At 39.4% G+C, this 20,396-nt stretch overlaps 1 protein-coding gene across 2 annotated transcripts; it reads right to left on the bottom strand.

Annotated features, from left to right (window-relative positions):
- Window positions 1–242: 242 nt before the first annotated feature.
- Window positions 243–18,464, bottom strand: LOC133517192 (small ribosomal subunit protein mS39-like). 2 transcript variants are annotated; one of them, XM_061850395.1, is made up of 15 exons: window positions 17,943–18,464; window positions 17,674–17,853; window positions 16,752–16,980; window positions 15,612–15,832; window positions 15,059–15,155; window positions 14,053–14,214; window positions 13,119–13,293; window positions 12,146–12,276; window positions 10,490–10,608; window positions 9,182–9,266; window positions 7,933–8,074; window positions 6,944–7,052; window positions 4,169–4,367; window positions 1,356–1,531; window positions 243–396 (listed from the first exon to the last, which is right to left on the bottom strand). In XM_061850395.1, the coding sequence occupies exons 1-15, from the start codon at window positions 17,966–17,968 to the stop codon at window positions 294–296; spliced, it is 2,154 nt and encodes a 717-aa protein (XP_061706379.1). In that variant the 5' UTR covers window positions 17,969–18,464; the 3' UTR covers window positions 243–293. The 2 variants fall into 2 exon arrangements, with proteins under 2 accessions (XP_061706379.1, XP_061706378.1); XM_061850394.1 differs by lacking the exon at window positions 243–396 and having other exon boundaries at window positions 1,396–1,531; window positions 3,987–4,367.
- Window positions 18,465–20,396: the final 1,932 nt, after the last annotated feature.

Here is a 20,396-nt window from a genome sequence, read left to right as displayed (position 1 = left end):
TACTATTTTTTTGCGGTTTTGTTTAACTAGGCGACTCCAATTGGGTTTTCAAGGACAATAAGTCAGACTTTAGAGATCGGTTTAGGTTTTATCTTTATTAATATTGTCATACTAATATTTTATTATTTTTGCATTGATTAGTTGATCATGTCCGCAGAGACACAAGTATATGGATAAAGTTTGTCAATCGTGTTTTTTATCCTGTCTCAAGGTTTTTGTTAAAGGTAAAATAAAAGATAATGTAATGTATATACTTTATTAAATAAACTACTTAATTATACCTTAATGACTGGTTATTCGTCGTCGGACGAAGAGTCGCTGCTATCCGAGCTGGAGCTGGAGCTGGAGCTCGACGTAGCTGCGTCTCTCTCCCTCATTGGTGTTCCAGTCTTAGCCCTGAAATTAATACGATCCTGACTACTTAAGTCTTTATAAGCCTTATAAAGGGTAACCTGACTTTGGAATCGTTTATTGACTTTCACTGCTCACTTAGGGAGCCTGGCGTCCGCTCGGCAACTCTATCGCTAGTATTGGTATATGCACTAGTTTCTACGAAAGCGACTGCCATCTGACCTTCCATCCCAGAGAAACTAGGCCTTATTGGGATTAGCCCGGTTTCCTTTCCTCACGATGTTTCCTTTCACTGGAAAATTATTGTTTAATATCAAATGATATTTCGTATACACGGTGTTTTTTTAAAGTCCGTTAATTTCAAGGGAGTGAGTTACTTAATTTAAGCTCAGGAATGCAGAGCTTAAATTATGTAACTTTCTCAAAGAAACCGGTATTCTAATTAACAACATTTTGGAGATAATCGATGATTTATTTTTATCTGATTCGGTCCCCACGAGCTTGTACACTTGCCTGCTCTATGAGTTTATACATTTGCTACTAAACGCAAATACTAATCTCGGAGTATCGATATTTGAAATGTTATTGATATGTCATAGTTTTCAATTGTTTGATGGATTTAAATAAAAATGTCCGTGTTGCAACAAAGCTATTAATCACTTTTTACGAAAAAAAAACAACAAAGCCATTCAGATTCCTCAAATGTAAAAAAACACCGTGTATAATTAAGTTGTGTGTTTCCGCATGAGTACAATCTGAGTCTCTTCAAGGCTAGGGTAAATAGGTATCTCATAGGTAAGCGTGCTCCACCGTAGACCGCATCATCATTATCCTCCATAAAAAAAAGTTTCAAGAAACTCATTGATACGAGTCGGAGATGACCCGATACATTCGGTTTGGGAGGCTTCTTCGGTTCGGTACAATAAGGCGTGCCCTTATTACTGCTATGACTAGGCCACCAACGCTTATTCAACTAATGGCTGGTTAAGTAATTAGATACTCACAGATGGTAAGCTTCAGCGGCGATCGCGGCGGAGGGGTGCAGCGCGGCCAAGCCCTCAGAGTTCTGCAGCAGCTGCAGCACGTCCTCTTGCGGCCGGTTCAGCATCACGGCCAGCGCCTCCACTGACGCCGAGGCCGCCTCTTCGAACCCGCACTCGGCGAGGTATGTTACCGCCATCTATAAGTACTAGTTATTAGAGTATTGTGCGCACGCACGTATCGAAAGATGACACTAAATTTTTGTAATAAAAAACCAGACTGCTCGAATCTGGAGTAGCCCAACTGGGGAAGTACCCCCACCTTACAGAAGACCACATCCATAATAGCATTGATATTTACTCTGTAGGTATGTGTAAGCGTGCAAGTATGATAATAATTTTTTCACGTCAGCAGCTCGAATAAGGGTAATTTGCTGCTTAAAAACAGTGAGCAAAATCGCATTTTTCTCACCGAGTGAAACAAAATAACATTCAAGTGACCTTTAGATTCGAATGTCATTTCAACGTGCGGGGCCTAATACAAGTTCGAAATATTTGGATTCTATTGTCTTTATCCCTTTCACGTCATTAGCAAAAAGAAAGAGACAAAAAAGTGCATACTTAATTTAACAGTTGATTGACGGTTTGTAATAGACCCCCAAAATAAGTCAGACCGCATCGTTCCAAAACACCCTACGAGTCTTCATTCGTAATAAATAATTAATGACGTAAAAGTTTAAAATTTAATAAAAACACCATATTTTATTATACAATCAAAACAATGAACTTATACAAATTTACGCAATTGTTACGCAGTAAATAATTCTACTTAAATACTCTTAACGATCTCTACTATAGTTGACAAATAGTAGTATCCGCAATTCGGACCGGATCTTACAAAGTTTTTTTTTTTTTACTACTAGTTGTCGATTGAACTGTCAATTGATGTACGTTAATTCATTATTTTCGTATTATGTTATTGAAATTTCTTTCGTTTTGTTTTATTGCGGTAATTAAAGTTAATTGTTAGAATACCTTCAGGAAACATGAGTGAAATAGTGATCCGTCCGTCTGGATTACATTTTTCAGGTTGTATTTTTTGATGGCTGACTGACGTGAAAATTTTTGTGTACTACACGAGATCAAAATTATTTACATCTCGTGCGCTTTTGAGTCCCTTACTACGCTCAAGATTCTAAATTAGATTCACTCACTACGCTCGTGAATCTATTATAGAATCTTTCGTTTGCACGAGACTCAAAACAAGCACTCGAAGAAATATCAAACTTTGCTCTCTTGTTGTACAAATAACTATTCACCGCACCAGCTAGTAAAGGCTCTCTTTGTACTTCAAAAACTGATAAGAAAGTTGCATTTTATCCACATGTGTGGCAAAGTAATTTTTACTCATTTTGGCTGATGGAATTGACTCTTAAATGATGATTTTGAATGATAATTAGTAAATATTTAATAATGGTCATTTGGATTTGAGTGGGCATAATCTTGTTTGATGTTTTTCAGTTAGTATATTCCTCGCGTTGGTGACTGGTGTGGTGAAAAATATTGTTTCACTCGGTGGACAAAATTTGTTTCAATCTCGAGCCTTGAAATTTTCGCTACGCTCGCGGTTCAATTTTAGAATCTCTCACTTGCTCGGGTATCAATATTAGCACGAGAGGTTAAACAACAACTTTGCCCCCTTGTAAAACAAATAACTATTGTTCACAAATTGATATGTTAATTATTCCGTTAGGTGTGTTTAAGTATTAGGTACTCAGCTGCTTTGAATACCTTAACTTGAATTTATATTCACTATAATAGTAGATTGTTAAGCAAGGGTGGAACTCCAATAGTTCGAGGGTGAGATGGTTACTTTTACCCGAGTTAAACACTCTACTTTTCATTTCGACTACGAGGAAAGCAAAGAAATGTAGGTTATGACTGGAATTGGCGCCATTAACATTTTGATCGGTTTTTTTTTAATCATAGACAATCCGATGTTTAATTAGGAACTGTCTGAAACTGCCTTAATGTATACGCGCCTTCAAAAAAGTGAAAGTGAATGAATGAATGAATGTAATGTGACGAAAATATTTTAAACATTCATCGTCATTTATATTGATTTATTAACAAATATTTATGTTTATTTCATATATTTAAATATTAAATACTAGTAGTATAATTTTAAATAATGCAATGCAAATTTCGATAATACTTGGTCTGAAAATACGAAAGCTATTGCGACAGCAGACGCAAAATAGGCGCAAGTCGTCGAGTTGCGGAAAATCGCCCGTATACAATACAATAGGCTACGGAGACTGCTTACCATCAGGCGGGCCGTATGCTTGTTTGCCACTGACGTAGTATAAAAAAAAAACTAGACGGCGCTATATGGCGCCATAAATTTTGTGCAGCACCACGTCCCACATCGGGTCCGACTTGTCCGACACGTTCGAGGACATCGTATTATGTGTTAGGTACTCACAGCAATAACCGCCGGTTTCCCGATAGCGGCAGCCTTCTTCACGGTCTCGGAGAAGATTTCTGGGCGCGCAAGAATGCCGGCCTCCTCGCACCGCAGGCCGTCCAGCACCACGTCCCACATCGGGTCCGACTTGTCCGGCACGTCCGAGCACATAGTATAATGTTACTTACAGCAGACACCGCCGGCTTCCCGACAGCGGCAGCCTTCTTGGCGGTCTCGGTGAAGATCTCGGGGCGCGCGGGTACGCCAGCCGCCTCCTCGCGACGCAGGCCGTCCAGCGTGTCCAGCACCACGTCCCACATCGGGTCCGACTTGTCCGGCACGTCCGAGCACATAGTATAATGTTACTTACAGCAGACACCGCCGGCTTCCCGACAGCGGCAGCCTTCTTGGCGGTCTCGGTGAAGATCTCGGGGCGCGCGGGTACGCCAGCCGCCTCCTCGCGACGCAGGCCGTCCAGCGTGTCCAGCACCACGTCCCACATCGGGTCCGACTTGTCCGGCACGTCCGAGCACATCTCGATGATGTTGCTGAGCGCTGTGGCTGATAGCCTGTGGGAAATGGAGATAACAAACAAGTCGATTACTCAAGATGACAAGGTTTTGGTGTTCATTTCATAACCTATAAGCAATATTACAATGTAAATAAATCGGCCAAGAGCATATCGGGCCATGCTCAGAGTAGGGTTCCGTAGTTACTCTTCCGTCACAATAAGCTAAACTGGAGTTTAAAGTATAGTAGATTATTAACCAAGGGATGAACTGTGGATGAACTGTACGTCTTTTTACTATGAAGGGGAAACTTTTTGCGATAACTCAAAAACAGCTAAACTGATCATGTCCGCTATAGTTTTCATTTAATGTCTTTCTTAAGCTCTACTTCCACGATTTTTTTCATATTTTTTTGACGTCTGGTTCAAAAGTTAGAGGGGGGAGGACACATTTTTTTTTCTTTCGGAGCGATTATCACCGAATATATTCACTTTACCAAAAAATGTTTGTTGAAGACCCCTATTAGTTGAAAGACCTTTCAAACGATATCCCACACTCTAGGGTTGAAGCAAAAAAAAAACTTCACCCCCACTTAAAAAAATTTAAAAATGAGATTTTATTCTACGACTTTGTCGGCTTTATTGATTTATATATCCATGCCAAATTTCAGCTTTCTAGCACTAACGACCACGGAGCAAAGCCTCGGACAGACAGACGGACCAAACCATCAAAGATATGGATTGAGTATGTGTAAAATCTAAGACAATTTCGTGCTTCGAATTTGACAGGTTAACGAGATGGAGCCGTACACACCTCCATACATTTTGCGGTAACTTTGCTTATCAAAAGTTGACGTTTGACAATTGTTTTGGATGTCAAACTAAGGGGTACTTTTTTCTTACCTCTCTATTACAATCAATTATCTTTTACCATATTAGGTATGAGTATGAGTAGGTTAAAGTTATCTCGATAGAAAAAAAATCATTAAAAAATAGAAAAGAAAGAAAATAATTTAAAACGAAAAATAAAAGGTTTTTTTTTTTAAAGCAATTTAATTTGTTCTGAGACGACTAAAATCACGAAAATATGTCTTATTTTCATTTAGTTTCAATTGTATATTGTTCGTAACGGGCTATAAAAAAAATGAAAATGATTTTCTGTAGACTTATAAACAAAACTGTTTACATAAACGAAAAAATACTGTTAATAAAGTTGTTGCAAGTTCTTTTGAGATTCTTGTATTTCATATTTTTTATTTCTTGAAACATTTGTTTTTCTTAGACTAGAGTCGAAACAAGAAACTCTGCGAAAACGTGTTGTACATTTAAAAAATTCTAACTTAAACATGGGAAAAGGGACACACAGTGGGTCATTTTAGTACAGAAAAAGTACCAGTTTCTACTATATATATATATAATTCTTGCATCCTTGACTATAAATCGCAAAAGTGGTAGTGGCTGGCCAGCGAAGATAACCAAGGCAAGCCTGAATTGACTCCAAAGCACTTTTAATTATATGAATTCCATGAGCCAACGAGATGTATATTTGTCGATCATTAAAAAAGATAGCCAGACCTATCTTAATGCTACTAGAAGATAAGAGCCCGGAATACACTGATCAGTAAAAATCGACCATAATGGTCTCAGTGTCGCTAGATAACTCGAAATTGCAAAGGGAAATCATTCAGTTTGGATGATAAAAGTTAATTTCCTTTAAAAAAACTGATATACCTGGAAATGGTTGATACTATACTAGCAATAATTCTACAATACCAGGAAATATCAAATACATGTATCATGGACAAGTTTGAGCAGACATACATTACAATTCTAGGACTCCGATAACATACAATTTGTATGTAAGTAAGTCCGAAATTCCTCAAACCTTCAACAATGTCGGCTGATTGATAGTTTTTTTTGGCTGTTTGAGTAGTTGAGTGTCTAAAAATAATTGGAGAGCTGAAAATTGTGCCCAAGTAATAAAAATGACTAAGACTTGTGTTCCGAAAATGGACAAAAATGATGTCCAAAGGTCTTATTCGAACTTTATATCTAAACTACGTGAAAAAGCTGACCACGGGCCCTATTCTAACATCAATAAATGTTATTGTAAATAATTATCATGTATATATATTGCCTAATAATAACAAAGTATCGTAAACAGTTATATGAGTATTTTTTCACAGCTCTGAAATAATTCTCATACCTTTGTTATCACCCGTTATGTCCAGAGACTAGTCAATATTCAAGACGGACAACCTGGAGGTTTAGCTTTATAAATGTAAAATCTGTCACATTTTACACGCAACACACACAAGCATTTTAGGCATATTTTTAAGTAATGACTCCATCTAATTTCAATTTTTTTAGTCAAGCTCAAAATGCTTTAGTCATGCTTTAAATCTACGTCTGTGACGGTCAGTCAAGTCCAATTATGCGTTATGAAATTATAAATAGCAGTAGCAAAGTAGGGTGGCAGTTTTCATTTGCAAATAACTCGCTTTCAGAGTATGAGAAATGATATAGTATAGAGTCTGTTCGGAAAGAGAAGAGTTGTGGAATGTATTAGGCCCCATACATTCCACGACTCTTCTCTTTCCGCACAGACTCTATTGTGTGTGAGTCGTGAGTACTTACTTCTGTACGGGTGAGCGCATCTCCTTGCCTTCCCGCTGCTCTTCGGCTAGTTTGCCGAACTTGACCACGTCCGCTGCTGCCGCTCGCATCTGAGCCTTCACTTCGTCTTCTAAACATGCGAGTAATTTGTACTTTATTATACAGTAACAGTTTTCGCATTTATTATTACTTATAATCGACTCATCGAAGCGAGTTACATGTGGTGCACTGTCATGGGGAAGCAACGGAAGGCACTGAAGAAACAACACATATATGGGTAGACGATTATTATGATATTTTAGGCTATTTGACCGAGCGAAAGCGAAGGTGTCTATTCCAGCTTGGGCAAATATGCTTTCATATGTCCGGCTGTTCTCTTGTACACGTCGCATTTCTCAATCGATTCTCGTAAAAATTTGGTGAGGAGGTTCGATAATTATGTTGTTTTTGTCGATTCAGTTAATGTTTTTTTTTCTAAATGGCGGAGGTACTGGGGTACGCGAGATCTATAGCTCACACAGCCAACTATTATTAGTATGGTACCCTGGTAGTGGTAGCAGCCATGGCATCCAGCAGACGTCCCAGCCAGAATACCATGAGATGCGGCCAGACGCTAGCCGGCGTTCGCCTCTAGCGATATCTGTTAGTATGGATGGTACCCTGGTATTGGTAGCAGGCCATTGCATCCAGCAGGCGCCTCAACCCGAACACCACGCGATGCGACCAGACGCCAGCCGGCATCCACCTCTAGCGATATCTGTTAGTATAGATGGTACCCTGGTATTGGTAGCAGGCCATGACATCCAGCAGACGCCTCAGCCCGAACACCACGCGATGCGACCAGACGCCAGTCAGCGTTCACCTCTAGGGATATCTGTTAGTATGGACGGTATCCTGGTAGTGGTAGCAGGCCATGGTATCCAGCAGGCGCTTCAGCCCTTACACCACGAGTTGCGTCCACACGCCAGCCGACGCCCACCTCTAGCGATATTTGTTTGAATGGACGATACCTTGGTAGTGGTAGCAGTTGGCCATGGCGTCCAGCAGGCGCTCGACGAGCTTGGCGCGCTTCGCGAGCCCGAACACCACGAGCTGAGACCACACTCCCGCCAGCCGACCGCCCGCGCCGCCCACCTCTAGCGTTTTTATTATCTGTTGCCAAATTACAAGGGTTTCATATTCCAACGGTACAATATAGTAGTAAATCTGCAGTCCGGAATCATGTGGTCCACGTAGGAGGTCACGACCCTCAGCACTGAGGAGAACGAAGCAAGGAGGTTAGTTACGACTATGAATTTGGCCGATTAGTCGGCAAAAAAGGCCGACTACACATGACTACAAATGAGACTGTAGAGTCGGATTTCTTGACTAGTCAGTACATCCCTAGACTTTAATAGTCAAAATAACTTAACCGCCGCCATAAAATCGAAGATGCGCTATCATTTTATGCAAGCTTTCATTTAGTTTCATCTCTCTCGTTGTTTGTCTGTAATCAAATCTTGCAAGCTAAATTTGACTCACATCCCGGTTTCCGATGAAGCTGATAATTTGCATAAATACGAGTATATGTAAGTCGGGTGTGTGCAATATTATGGTACCATAAAGCTCATCTGATGATGGAGACAGGATGTAGCCATAGGAACTCTGTGATAAAACAACGTAGCCTAATTGTGTTTGGGGTTGTTAGAAATGTCTCTATGAGTATTAGTTGCCTGTGGAAAGAAAAGTACAGTTAGCAAAAAAGGATTTTTAGCGTTATTTCAACGGAACTTAATCGCGTATAATTAATTAATTAAGCTTTAAAATTACCTCCGACGTTTCGAAAACGACATTGTTTTCCTGGTCGCAGAAAAAAGACTACAGTTGACATCTTTTAGGAGTACATCAGTGAGTAGAAATTACACTCGCAAAAATTCTATCGCAATTATATTCGTACGCAATCAGTTTTACTTCCGGACTAAAATATAGTTCCAATTCTGAATTGATAAATCCATGAAATCAGAGAAACACCCATGTTTGGGTCAAAATTCTTTTTGTCGTTTTGGTTTTTGTCCCCAAAAAATGTGACGGAGGGTAGCTTTTTGTATGAAATGAAATTTAGTTTTTAAATTTTTCTCATGGCGAATGTAATTTACATCTAAAAAGACATGCAACAGGACTCGTCTTTTTTATTTATTTAATAAAATACAGAAATACACGCGTGACAGAGTGGTCCAAAACATCACAACGAAAACCAATTCGATCCGTTTATAAACCAACCTCTTCCATAACGGATGGCTCCGGGACGTAAACGTTAGGAACTAACGTATCTAGTAACGCTGTAGTTCTCTCGAATGGTGCGTGCCTGAGGACAGAAACATGTTATTAATAAACAGTTAAATCTAAAAGCCACAGAAACCGGTAGTTAATGAATTAATTTATATACTTTTGCAAAAGAGAGGTATGGGCATTGTGAATGTCATCTCGCTTTGTGTGGTAGGGCACAACCAGTGGATGTCATTCCAGATCTAGATCAGAGCCCAACTGGGGAAGTACCTCCACCTTACTGAAAACAGCAGCCAAATAACACTAGACCCTACTCATAGTGTTGTGTTCCTGCCGGTGAGTAAGGTTGCCAGAGCTCAACGAGGGGGGGGGGGGGGTTTAGGGTCGGCAACGCTCCTACTCCTCTGGAGTTACATGCGTACATAGGCTACGGAGACTGTTTATCATCAGGCGGGCCGTATGCTTGTTTGCCACCGACGTAGTATAAAAAATAAGTGGTAAATATTTCAAATACGTAAATTTTAAGTGTTCAAAATTCTACATTAAAGGACTTTTCTAGTCCTATTATATAAAATTAAAATGATTACAAACTTAAAGTTGTACCTGTCGTTTAGTAAATTAAAACCCCGATTAAATATAACATGCACTTCGAAAACTATTAACAATGACATTTGCAACCTTTGCTATTAATACAAAAAAAGGAGAATGCGACCTTAAGTGTACAATATGTATAGAAAAACCTCTGAAAATAACATAAGCGGCACTAAGGCACAGAATAAGCAAAGAGAATTTGAATCCGATGCGTCATACCTATGATCTATTAGATGACGCCAGTTTTTGATATTTAACAAATTTAATACATACCAGGGAAAGAAAAAGGATGAAAGGAAAATGGCATTCTAAAAGTTTTAATCATGTGTCGAAAGATAGCAGAAAATTTACTGTGGCTGCAAAGTTTTCTTTGAAAATCCCTTTCTTTGGAAATAATATTACCGTACAGAAAAGAAACTTCCTACAAAACCGAAGTTTGACAGCGATTCAGGGACGAATCGTGCTGTCCCTTTCTAATGTATGGCATTCCCTTTCGGCTATTTAAGGTTGTCAAAAATTCAAGTAATAATCTTATCTGTGGTTGTGCACGCAAAGGGACGTCAAGTGCCAACCCTAATTATTGCTAGTAGCAATGCTGAGTCGAACGCAGCCGAGCATGCCCGAAAGGACCCCCCCTGACTCCTTAGTCCTGGGCTGGGACCTTTCCCATTTACCGACACCGACACACACGACATGTTGTGACATGTTTACCTGCAGGCGACGGTAACGAAGTGTCTGTAGTAAATGCTCTCTTTGTAGGCGTCGCCGACCAGTTTATAGTTGTCTCCCTTCATCAGGAGTGCGTGCACTCTCTCTGCCATATTTATGTCCTGGAATCGAAATTAAACTTTCGTGAGAAATATTCTAAAATATTTAGATACCACTGTTACACCAAAAATAATTTGAAATAGAGGTGGATTTGCAAAGAAAATTTTGTAGCATGGCAGTAAATTTACTGCCAGCATCTTTCAACACATTATTAAGACTTTTAGAACGCCGCCGTTTGACTTTGATCCTTATTCTTTCACTGATATGTGTTAACTTTGTTAAATATTTAAAGAGTGGCGCCATCTTACCGGGCATCGGCTAAATGTTGTGGCGCATCGCTCGAAACGATGCCGCCATACCTTTGGCCTTTGATCTATTAGATGGTGCCACTTTTTGATATTTAACACATGTCAGTGAAAGAATAAGGATCAAAGTCAAATGGTGTTCTAAAAGTTTTAATCATGTGTCGAAAGATTACAGTAAATTTACTGCGGCTAAAAAGTTTTTTTTTGACAATCTACCTCTATTTCAAATTCTATTTGGTTACACCCACTTGAAATTTTCGTCGCTATTGGCGAAATTTTTCGAACCCATAGGGGGTCCTTCTTCAGGCTTGAGTGTTCGCGTCGGCTGCACTCCGTGAATTACGCGCCGCCACATGTCACCAATAGCGACGAAAAATTCAAATGAGTGTAACCGTGGTATCTAAATATGTCCTGGTAATTATTATTATAATTCCAAGCTTTTATTTAACTAGTCCTAGTAACTGACCTTTAGGCCAATTCCAACGTGCACTGACGAATAATATCTAAGTGATGTCATTAATTATCGTGCGTCTCGCATCGCCAATACATACATGGACAAGTAAGAGCGAAATGCACGATAACTAAATGACATCATTTAGATTGACTTACTTATGAAAGCCTAATAAAGAGGTGCAATGTCACAGTAAGCTAAAATCGAGCTGATCATGTGTTGGCGACCTAAGCCAAAGCTGGCCATAGGGACTAGATGATAAAACAACGCAACCTCGTTGACTTTATTAAAATCGTACAAACTTTAATAACAAAGAGGTTGGGGTCCCTGTTCTGGCTCATACCTGGACCCAGCAAATATCACTGGCAATACAGCGCGGTAATGCGGCCAGTATTTTTGGAACTTTTGCGCCAGCTACGTTTCGCCCCGGGGATTAACGTCAAGGCGTAGGTAGTGTTAGGGTTTCGGACAAAGCTTGCGGATTTAATCTTGTACATCCTTGACGAAGCCTGTGGTGGATTATCACTGATGTAGATTGGACGAAGTTTGTTGCGGATTCCGTTTAGTACCTGGGCTTTTGACGAAGCCTGCGCTGTGGTTTTAGATGGTGGTTGTGTTTTAGTACTGATAACCGATTGTGAGGCTTGCTTGTGTCAAGCTCAAGCCTTAAGATTGGTGTCGATGGGCACAACAATATTGGCACGGACCGGACTATCAGACGAGGATCGCGCGCTATTATTGCGTCTGAGTGTGATTTACCTGAGCTATGCCTATTTTTATGTATTAAACCCATTATTTAATGATGTCTGGTGATTTCTCCTTTAACTGTACTCCAGTTATTACCTGCAAGTGATCGTTGCAGACGCCCATAGCCGTTATGAAGAAGTTCGTATCTGTGGCTTCTTTGGCATCCAAACTCTCCCTCTTCTCCAAGTCATTCAGAATCAGCGACAGTATATCGGTCCGAGGTCCACCTGTAAAAACGTAGGTAGTTCACTATAAGGGTCAGCTACTCGCATGTGACAATTGAAATTGATTGAGATATCAACCTTTTTTTAAAATAAATAAACATATGAACACTCTTAAACCAATTGACTAAATCCCACAATAAGCTCAAGAAGGGTTGTGTTGTGGGTTCTCACACAACGATATAAATAAAATAATAAAGTACTTAAATACATAGAAAACACCCACGACTCAGGAATAAGTATTTGTGCTCATCATACAAATAAATGCCCTTACCAGGATTCGAACCCGGTACTATCGGCTTTATTACCCACTAAGCCAGACCGGTCGTCAAATATTAATATGTTATTATACTTAAGGAAGGTGTAAGAAAGCACTTGAGTTAATTGCACTGAGGTTTTAAAAATGGTAGAGGCTTGGTACGAAGAGTGGGGAAGTAGGTTATCTACATACAAACGCACCGCCCGCAGCTTGTACGTGTGCGCCATCGTATCTTTACGTCCCCGCACGCACACTCAAACAAAATCTCGACCCGTTTCTCATTGTCAGTGTGCCAGTCGGGGCTTTTGTTTGAGTGTGCGTACACATACAAGCCGCGCGCAGTGCGTTTGTATGAAGATAACCTACTTCCTTTGTACTAAGGTAGAGGCGCTTTGCAAACAATTTTTTTTGTCAAAAATGACCGTTTTTCCAAAATCTGTAAATGTCAATCGGCATTAATTAAAAAGCTAGGCAATATCACCAAAGACCAATTTCGCGTAACAGCTACTAGCTACTAACAGTATTAAGTAGTAGTCCTTAATGTATAATTAAAAAAAAATCACCATGAAATAGTCGTGAGAATTCTTACGTTCTTTACAAAACAGGCACAGCAGGTAATAATATGCCGACAAGCCCGGCTGGATGTCCAGCTTGTGGAACTCGGCGATGACTTGCAGAGCCAGGTGCTGCAGAGCCTTGCCCGCGCCCCACGCGGAGATGGACCGCAGGCAAGAGCTCAGGGTCTGCTGGTTCGGGGATATACCCTGCAGGACAATAGTGGGTCAATATTTTTTTCTGTCTTTCGTTATTCTCCTCTGGGTCACTTTTTGAACACTGCGGTGGCAGCATGATTGCATTTTTATCGCTTGTCACTATGTCTGTCACTTTCGCTCTTACATACTTGTTAGAACGTGACAGGCTATAAAATGCGACCGTGCTACAGCCGTAGGTCTTGTGGCACCCATTTAAATTAAGAAAGATTTTATGTGGTAGTTGTATTTACTTGAGTCCATTCCATAAAGTTAAACGTGATGCACCAGTTTCTCAAACGAACTGTGCTTACTGTGTTTATCCTTCCCTGCCTGACAGAACATTTTATCATGGTGATGTGTAATTATAATAAGTGAGGTAGATATGGCCTAAATTGTTGAGAAAAGTCAATAGATACATCGTAAACTCTGAGAATCTGCTTCCATAGGACACGTGCAAGCACAGTTTGGATGCGCTTCGCACTTGTCGAAACGAGGCGGGCGCTATTTTGATGACGTCACTACGCAGGAAACTTTTTGCTATACAGTCTCCCTTTAGTTTTGGGGGTTCGATAGGTACCATCTCCAACAACATGGTAAAAGTTGTTGAGTAGCTCTTGGATGCTTACGGCTCCAGAAGCGTAATAAAAATATCGTTGACATTTGTATATCTTGCTTTAGATCAGAGAAGGGTCTAAATGCAAATGGAGCATAAGGACGCTTTTCTGGTGGAAAGCCACATATCGTCGTACTATATTGACTAGAAAGCGTTACCTGTTCAGCCATCTGCCTCAGCAGATCTTTCAGAGCGTCCATTCGGAGAGCAGCGCCCTCTTTGAGGAATCCGATACAACTCAACAAAGAGTTGAACACATCAGTAGAAAGTGGAATGCCTTTCTCCAGCGCTTCTTGATATAACATGTGAGCTCTTTCGGCCTACGGAAGTAGATTTTAGTTGATATTTACATACATAGCACAGAAAAACATAATTATATCTAAACTAAGTAGTTTTGCCATGTTTGATAACCGATAGGACCTCGTCAGTTAAATGAAATTATATTAAGATGTAAAATTGAATAAGAAAACTGTACTGAATCGATCACTTATCAAAATAATGTGCGTTGTAATAGTACTAATAGACGTACGTACCGAATCAACACCTTGATGCAGTCCGTGACATGTTAGATTGTGTGGAAGGCAGTTCGCTGTATGTCCGGTAAGGACGCAGATATGGGTTAAAGCGCAAAAGAGATATGTGAACTGGATGAAGGTCGCGATTCGGGAAGATTGTCTATTAGACAGTATTTTCAAGCAACCAATGGTACCTGCGCTAGAGTGATCTATATAAACATACGTAGGTCACTAGATAAGTTTCGCAATAGACAAATATGAAACAATGAGGTGGCCTATCACATATATTTTTAAAACTATATTTCCATAGACAATGTTTGGGCGGAAAACATTAATTTTATTTTTAAATTCACATTTAAAAAAATAGATCTAAACTTTTAAAACGTCGGCGTGGGCTAAGGGCGATTTGCGCATATTTTATACAACATTTTCATTTTATATAAAGTTAAGATTTTTTAACAAGTACCTAAATTAAAAATGTTTTCTAGCCAATCATTATCTATGGAAATATAGTTTTAAAGTATATGTGATAGCCTGATAGGCCACCTGTTAGTTTCATATTTTGTCTATTGAAAAACTTATCTAGTGACCTATGTATTTACTGGTTTTATAATTGTCTTGGATTATCGTTAGAGGTATGAAGGATTACCTGATAGTATTTTGCCATGCCCTGAATGATGGCACAATATGCCTCTGGGCTTTTGGGTTCCATTGATGTAAAAATTTTGTCCGCCAGGCCACCCAATCTATCGTGAAAAACACATTAATTTAATATACAAGGTTTTCAGAACATAATTACAAGGAACATAAAATAATCGTAGTAAGAATTCTCAAAATACATAGCCATGCTTGTATGCATGTTAAACTCTTCTAACACTCATATAATATCAAAGTATGATAATACTAAAAGAAATATAACCACTAATTTGAAAACATGAGATCAGAATCACAAATTGTTTACCCCTGTTTTTCGTATCCAAAGGGAAAATCAATGAGGCGCCATACAGCAAAAAAAGATTGTTATAAACATACAAGTGTTGGAGTAAAAAAAAAAAAACATTTTGTCTACCCTCAAAACTAGGAAAATATTTTACAATAAGGTTCTGTGTCTAATAAAGTCACTAAAATTATGACCATTCAAAGTAAATAATACTTTTAAAAAATACAATGGGCGCCAGTCTGGCAACATATTTCTTATTTACCTCCATGTAGCAGCTTGTCGTTCTCTGGCATTTGCAGAGAACCACCGCTCTTCTAACCACTCAGTAGAATCCAGCTCCTTCTCGTTGCAAAAACAGAGCAACTGCAAGAAGTCCAGTTTGAGCTCACTCACTGCTTCTGATCCACCAAGCAGTTGGAACACTTTTACAGAATCTTCTAAAAGAGCATTCCTTATTGTATATCTTAAATCTTCTTCTGTTACCTGTAAGGTTATTAGTAAATGATAAACTAATAGTTGTGTAGAACAAAAATGTGTAGAACTAAGAGTGTCAACCATCTGGGTTTCCATGTTCCATCTGTCCGGTTTGTCTTCAGTTTGAGAGGAAAGAAGGCATTCAGGCAGTGTTTTTAAAAGCATATCAGGGAAAATGAGACGAGAGAAGTGCTGTTGGCCTAGCAGTAAGAGCGTGCGACTTTCAATCCGGAGGTCGCGGGTTCAAACCCCGGTTCGTACCAATGAATTTTTAGGAATTAATATACGAAATATCATTAGGCGGGTCCACACAGAGCGAGCGAGCGAGCACGTAAGTGCGAGGCAATTTCCTCACGCACAAACCGGCCACAGTAGGCGTGCCTCGGCCGAGGCGGCGTGCTTGGGCAAGGAAAACGCAAGCGCCGCTTCGGCCGATGCACGTCTACACTCGCGCGTATGCTCGCTCTGTGTGGACCCGGCTATTTGATATTTACCAGTCGCTTTTCGGTGAAGGAAAACATCGTGAGGAAACCGGACTAATGCCAATAAGGCCTAGTTTACCCTCTAGGTTGGAAGGTCACATGGCAGTCGCTTTCGTAAAAACTAGTGCCTGCGCCAATTCTGGGGATTAGTTGTCAAGTGGACCCCAGGCTCCCATGAGCCGTGGCAAAAATGCCGGGATAACGCGAGGAAGAAGATCAGGGAAAACGAGACACTATTTTTGTGTCGTGGGTATTGCTACAATTTATTTTTTCATGACAATGATTTTCTATGATGACATTTGTCTATATTTTTTTTCATATAAACTGAAATAGAAATACATTTATTATATACAAACATATGTTTATTTATCTATGAAGATAATAAATTAATAACTTATGACCCTATTTATAGATTTTTGTATGATAAACAATAATTAATATAATACCTTGCTCTCATCCGTGTAAATAGGTTTTGGTGAGAAAGCCTCTATTCTCGGATCAGCATTGAAGTATGGAGTGGTCATCTTGCCTGGGGGGTCCCACTGGCGAGTGGCAAACAGGTCTGAGTGCTGGTCCCGGATCCACGCTGCTGCTTTACGGCCAGCTTCCGCTGACAATGCGTAGGCTCGCTTACGGTAGTTTGACAGTGGGATGAGGTAAGGGTCATCATGGTATCTGATTTATAATTAGTACCATTAAATGTTACATTGTATATTGTTCCACAAGCAAAACTTAGTAAATAAGTAAGTGCATATGAATGAATAGCTTTAATGATGCTGATGTACTGTGAATTATAACAGTATAAATTGATAACAGTTTTGTCCATTTCTTGGTATGAAATTTTTCAAATTTGTAAATATAATTTGTGGAACTCTTACAATAATTGTAGAAGTAGAAGTAAACTCTTTAACATACAAAAAGCCATAATAAAAGTAACTTACAATTACATTTGTATATTTATTACCTTTTTGAATAGCACAACTATTACATATTACGCATTGTAAACCTTATTGGTATATACATAAATATCATTAGAGCCATGTGCATCTGTAGACATCTTCTTCACAGCCATGCCACTTGCCAGTCTAGTACTTTGCCTATGATGCTAACATTTGGTTTAATTTTGGTAAGGGTATTTGTTATTTTATCATTTTATAGTTAGTTATGAATGGCTCTACTTTTAAATATTATATATATTGGGTGATTTTGAAGTAGTGATCTTGAATGTCAAAAATGTATTGAGATGGTTATACTGAACCAAGTTTCCCATGGGACTAACCACAAAATCGCGAATAGTACCAAGCCTTACTGTTGGACTAGGTTGAACAGTGTAACATTGCCCCATAATATTTATTTGTAACAGCTTACTTGTAATGAGCGGCTGTGGGGTCTGGTCCAACAGTGGCTGCTAAGGCTTGTAGAATATCAGTCGGGCCTCTAGGAATACGAGGTGGAGGTGATATCCCGTCACCAGACGTAGTCTGAGGTACCCGCTGACCTTCCACCACCGACGAGTAACGGCACAAACTCGCAAACTTTGACCATTGCCTGAAAATTTTCATACAAAAACGTAAATAAATATGCAGGCAATAAGCATAAACCTATAAATGAGAAAGGAATCAGAATATGAGACAAACCTTTGCAGGATTATGTTTGAGTACATTTTGCGTCAATAAAAGTGATTTATTTATACGTTGGTATTACGAACACTTGTATTAAATTAATTTTAACCTTCGTAAATTACTTCATAAATAAGTCATAACTTTGCCGGAGGGAGCTGTCAAATTTGACAGCCAACCAATGCACAGTGTTGCCAGGTGTGCGGGAGAGAATTATCGTATTTGAGTGTTCAAATTATCGTACCGTAAAAAAAATATTGTACGTCAATCAAAAAGACAGTACCCCAAAAATTGCTTGCAAAATAAGCTTAAATTTCCAATATATAATCAAAGAAAACACAACTTCCGCCTAAATTGCGCAAAGTAAGTTATATATTTGTGTATTTTTGTGACAGATCCGAACGGCTTACAGAAAATCTTGACTTACACCAAGGAGTCGGATACCCAAAGGTGCTAATTTTAGCCTATTTCTGAGGGAAAGTGTCATATTTTGCTTCTTGCTGATTTTAGATGGCATCGTCCAATTGGCTGAAATTATTCATGCTTTTTGGAACGTACATCGTATCGCAGCCCAAATTATCGTACATATATATAATTATCGTTCGCCTGGCAACGCTGCTAAGGCATGTGCTTTTTAGGGTTCCGTAGCCAAATGGCAAAAAACGGAACCCTTATAGATTCGTTAGATTAATTGGTTTGTACGAGATTTAGTAAGTTTTTTAATACGTCATAAATGGTACGGAACCCTTCATGGGCGAGTCCGACTCGCACTTGGCCGCTTTTTTACTTGCTCCGCGTGCAGCGAGTTTTTAAGAGAGATAGAGGGAGTTTTATAGAGGACGTGATCGTTCATACAACAAGAGAAAACGTTTCTTCACTTCTAAACATTTTCCATTATTCATGTTTTTTTTGTAAGATATTGACACAATGAAAAACTATGTTTATAAGTTTTCATTTTTTTTATAATTTGTAAAACAATTATTTTACAAAAAAGCGAAACTTAAATATATATAATATATTATGCTGAACTTGCTGAAGCGATCGACATCAAAATCAAAGTGATTTGCTAAGATTTAGTTAGTGGAAAACGTTACCTCCCGAAATGGAATTTCATAGAAAAAATATTACCGGTATTTCGTTAGACTCGATAACCTATTCTTCCCTCTCACCTACTTATCGGCTAGGATGCAGTCGCAGTTAAGTAAGAACACTTAGAACTGTAGCTTTTATCGAAATTACTTAATCCTAAACAATTACCTAAACTAGTTAACAACAATACAAGACATTTTGCGAAATCAAATAAGTACAATATGTACCTATCACCGCAAGTCTTACAAGCAATACATACGAGTAGTAGCACACGTAAATCATAAACAAATGATTTTATTTTATATTTTAGTTGAATGCTATTTTGAGCTTTTTTTTTTTAAATAATAATTAAAAACCAGTTTTTCACAGATCATGGTGTTTTTGGGTTCTTTCAACTCAAAATTACTAGCATATTCAATCCTGTTCCTAAAAAAAGTCCTAAAAATTTGTATGAAAATTGTCGTTTCCATACGTCACGAGCATACAATTGAAAAAAAAAAATCGGTAATTTTTTTATGGTAGGATAGAGAATGCTGTGGATTCTGAGTAAAATGAGCCTTTGGCGGTGAAGTGAGAGGATGGCAGGACATTGAATAACGACCGTGTAGTGTAGGATACAACGTTTATTCGTTACCTCGTACATATACTTTACTCATCAGGATATCTATTGGTTTCTTACGATCTAAGATACATGGGTAATAATTCCCTCGCTTTTTCTCTCACGCTGTCAACATGACAGTCCCAGTGTTGCCGTGGTTGTTTGAAAAGGTGGCTACAAACGAATGTATGTGGTCGCCACACCACCCCCCCACGGAGAGAAATAACCCATTAGAAATAACAAAAATCGTTCGCGTTTGCTAAATGTCACCTTTCGTCCAGATCGCGTAATAGGTGGTATTTGGGTAGTGGCATCCGCGGGAGCTTTGACGGGTTCATCCGTGCAGGAAGGTTCAGACCGCGTGGACTTCGTCAGCTGGTTTTTATACGTTTGGTCCTCAGCAGGCTTGACAAAAGGCTCAGGAGCGGGTAATTTATTCCGAACATCTGCCCTGGCTTGCGCTTCGGCAGCACTAGCCTCAATGAAGGCAGGTTTTACTCGGTCGACGCTTACCACGACCTCTCTACTCTTGATGCTGAGTGTCAAAGTTTTTCCGTCAGCTGAACGAGATAGAATTTCGTATGGACCGGTGTAAGGAGGTTGTAATGGCCGGCGAACTGTGTCGTCACGCAAAAAAACGTGAGTCGCTGATGGCAAAGCTTTGGAGATGAAAATAGCTGGTTTCGAATGACGTGAGGCTGGAATAGGCTGTAATGCTGCCATTTTACGTCGAAGTTGGGTGACGTAGTCGGCCGGGTCTTCCATTCGTACTGGTGCAGGATTTA

This window comes from Cydia pomonella, chromosome 4 (assembly GCF_033807575.1).
Source record: "Cydia pomonella isolate Wapato2018A chromosome 4, ilCydPomo1, whole genome shotgun sequence".
Taxonomy (NCBI): Eukaryota; Metazoa; Arthropoda; class Insecta; order Lepidoptera; family Tortricidae; genus Cydia; species Cydia pomonella.
This window is presented reverse-complemented; position numbering and strand designations above follow the sequence as displayed.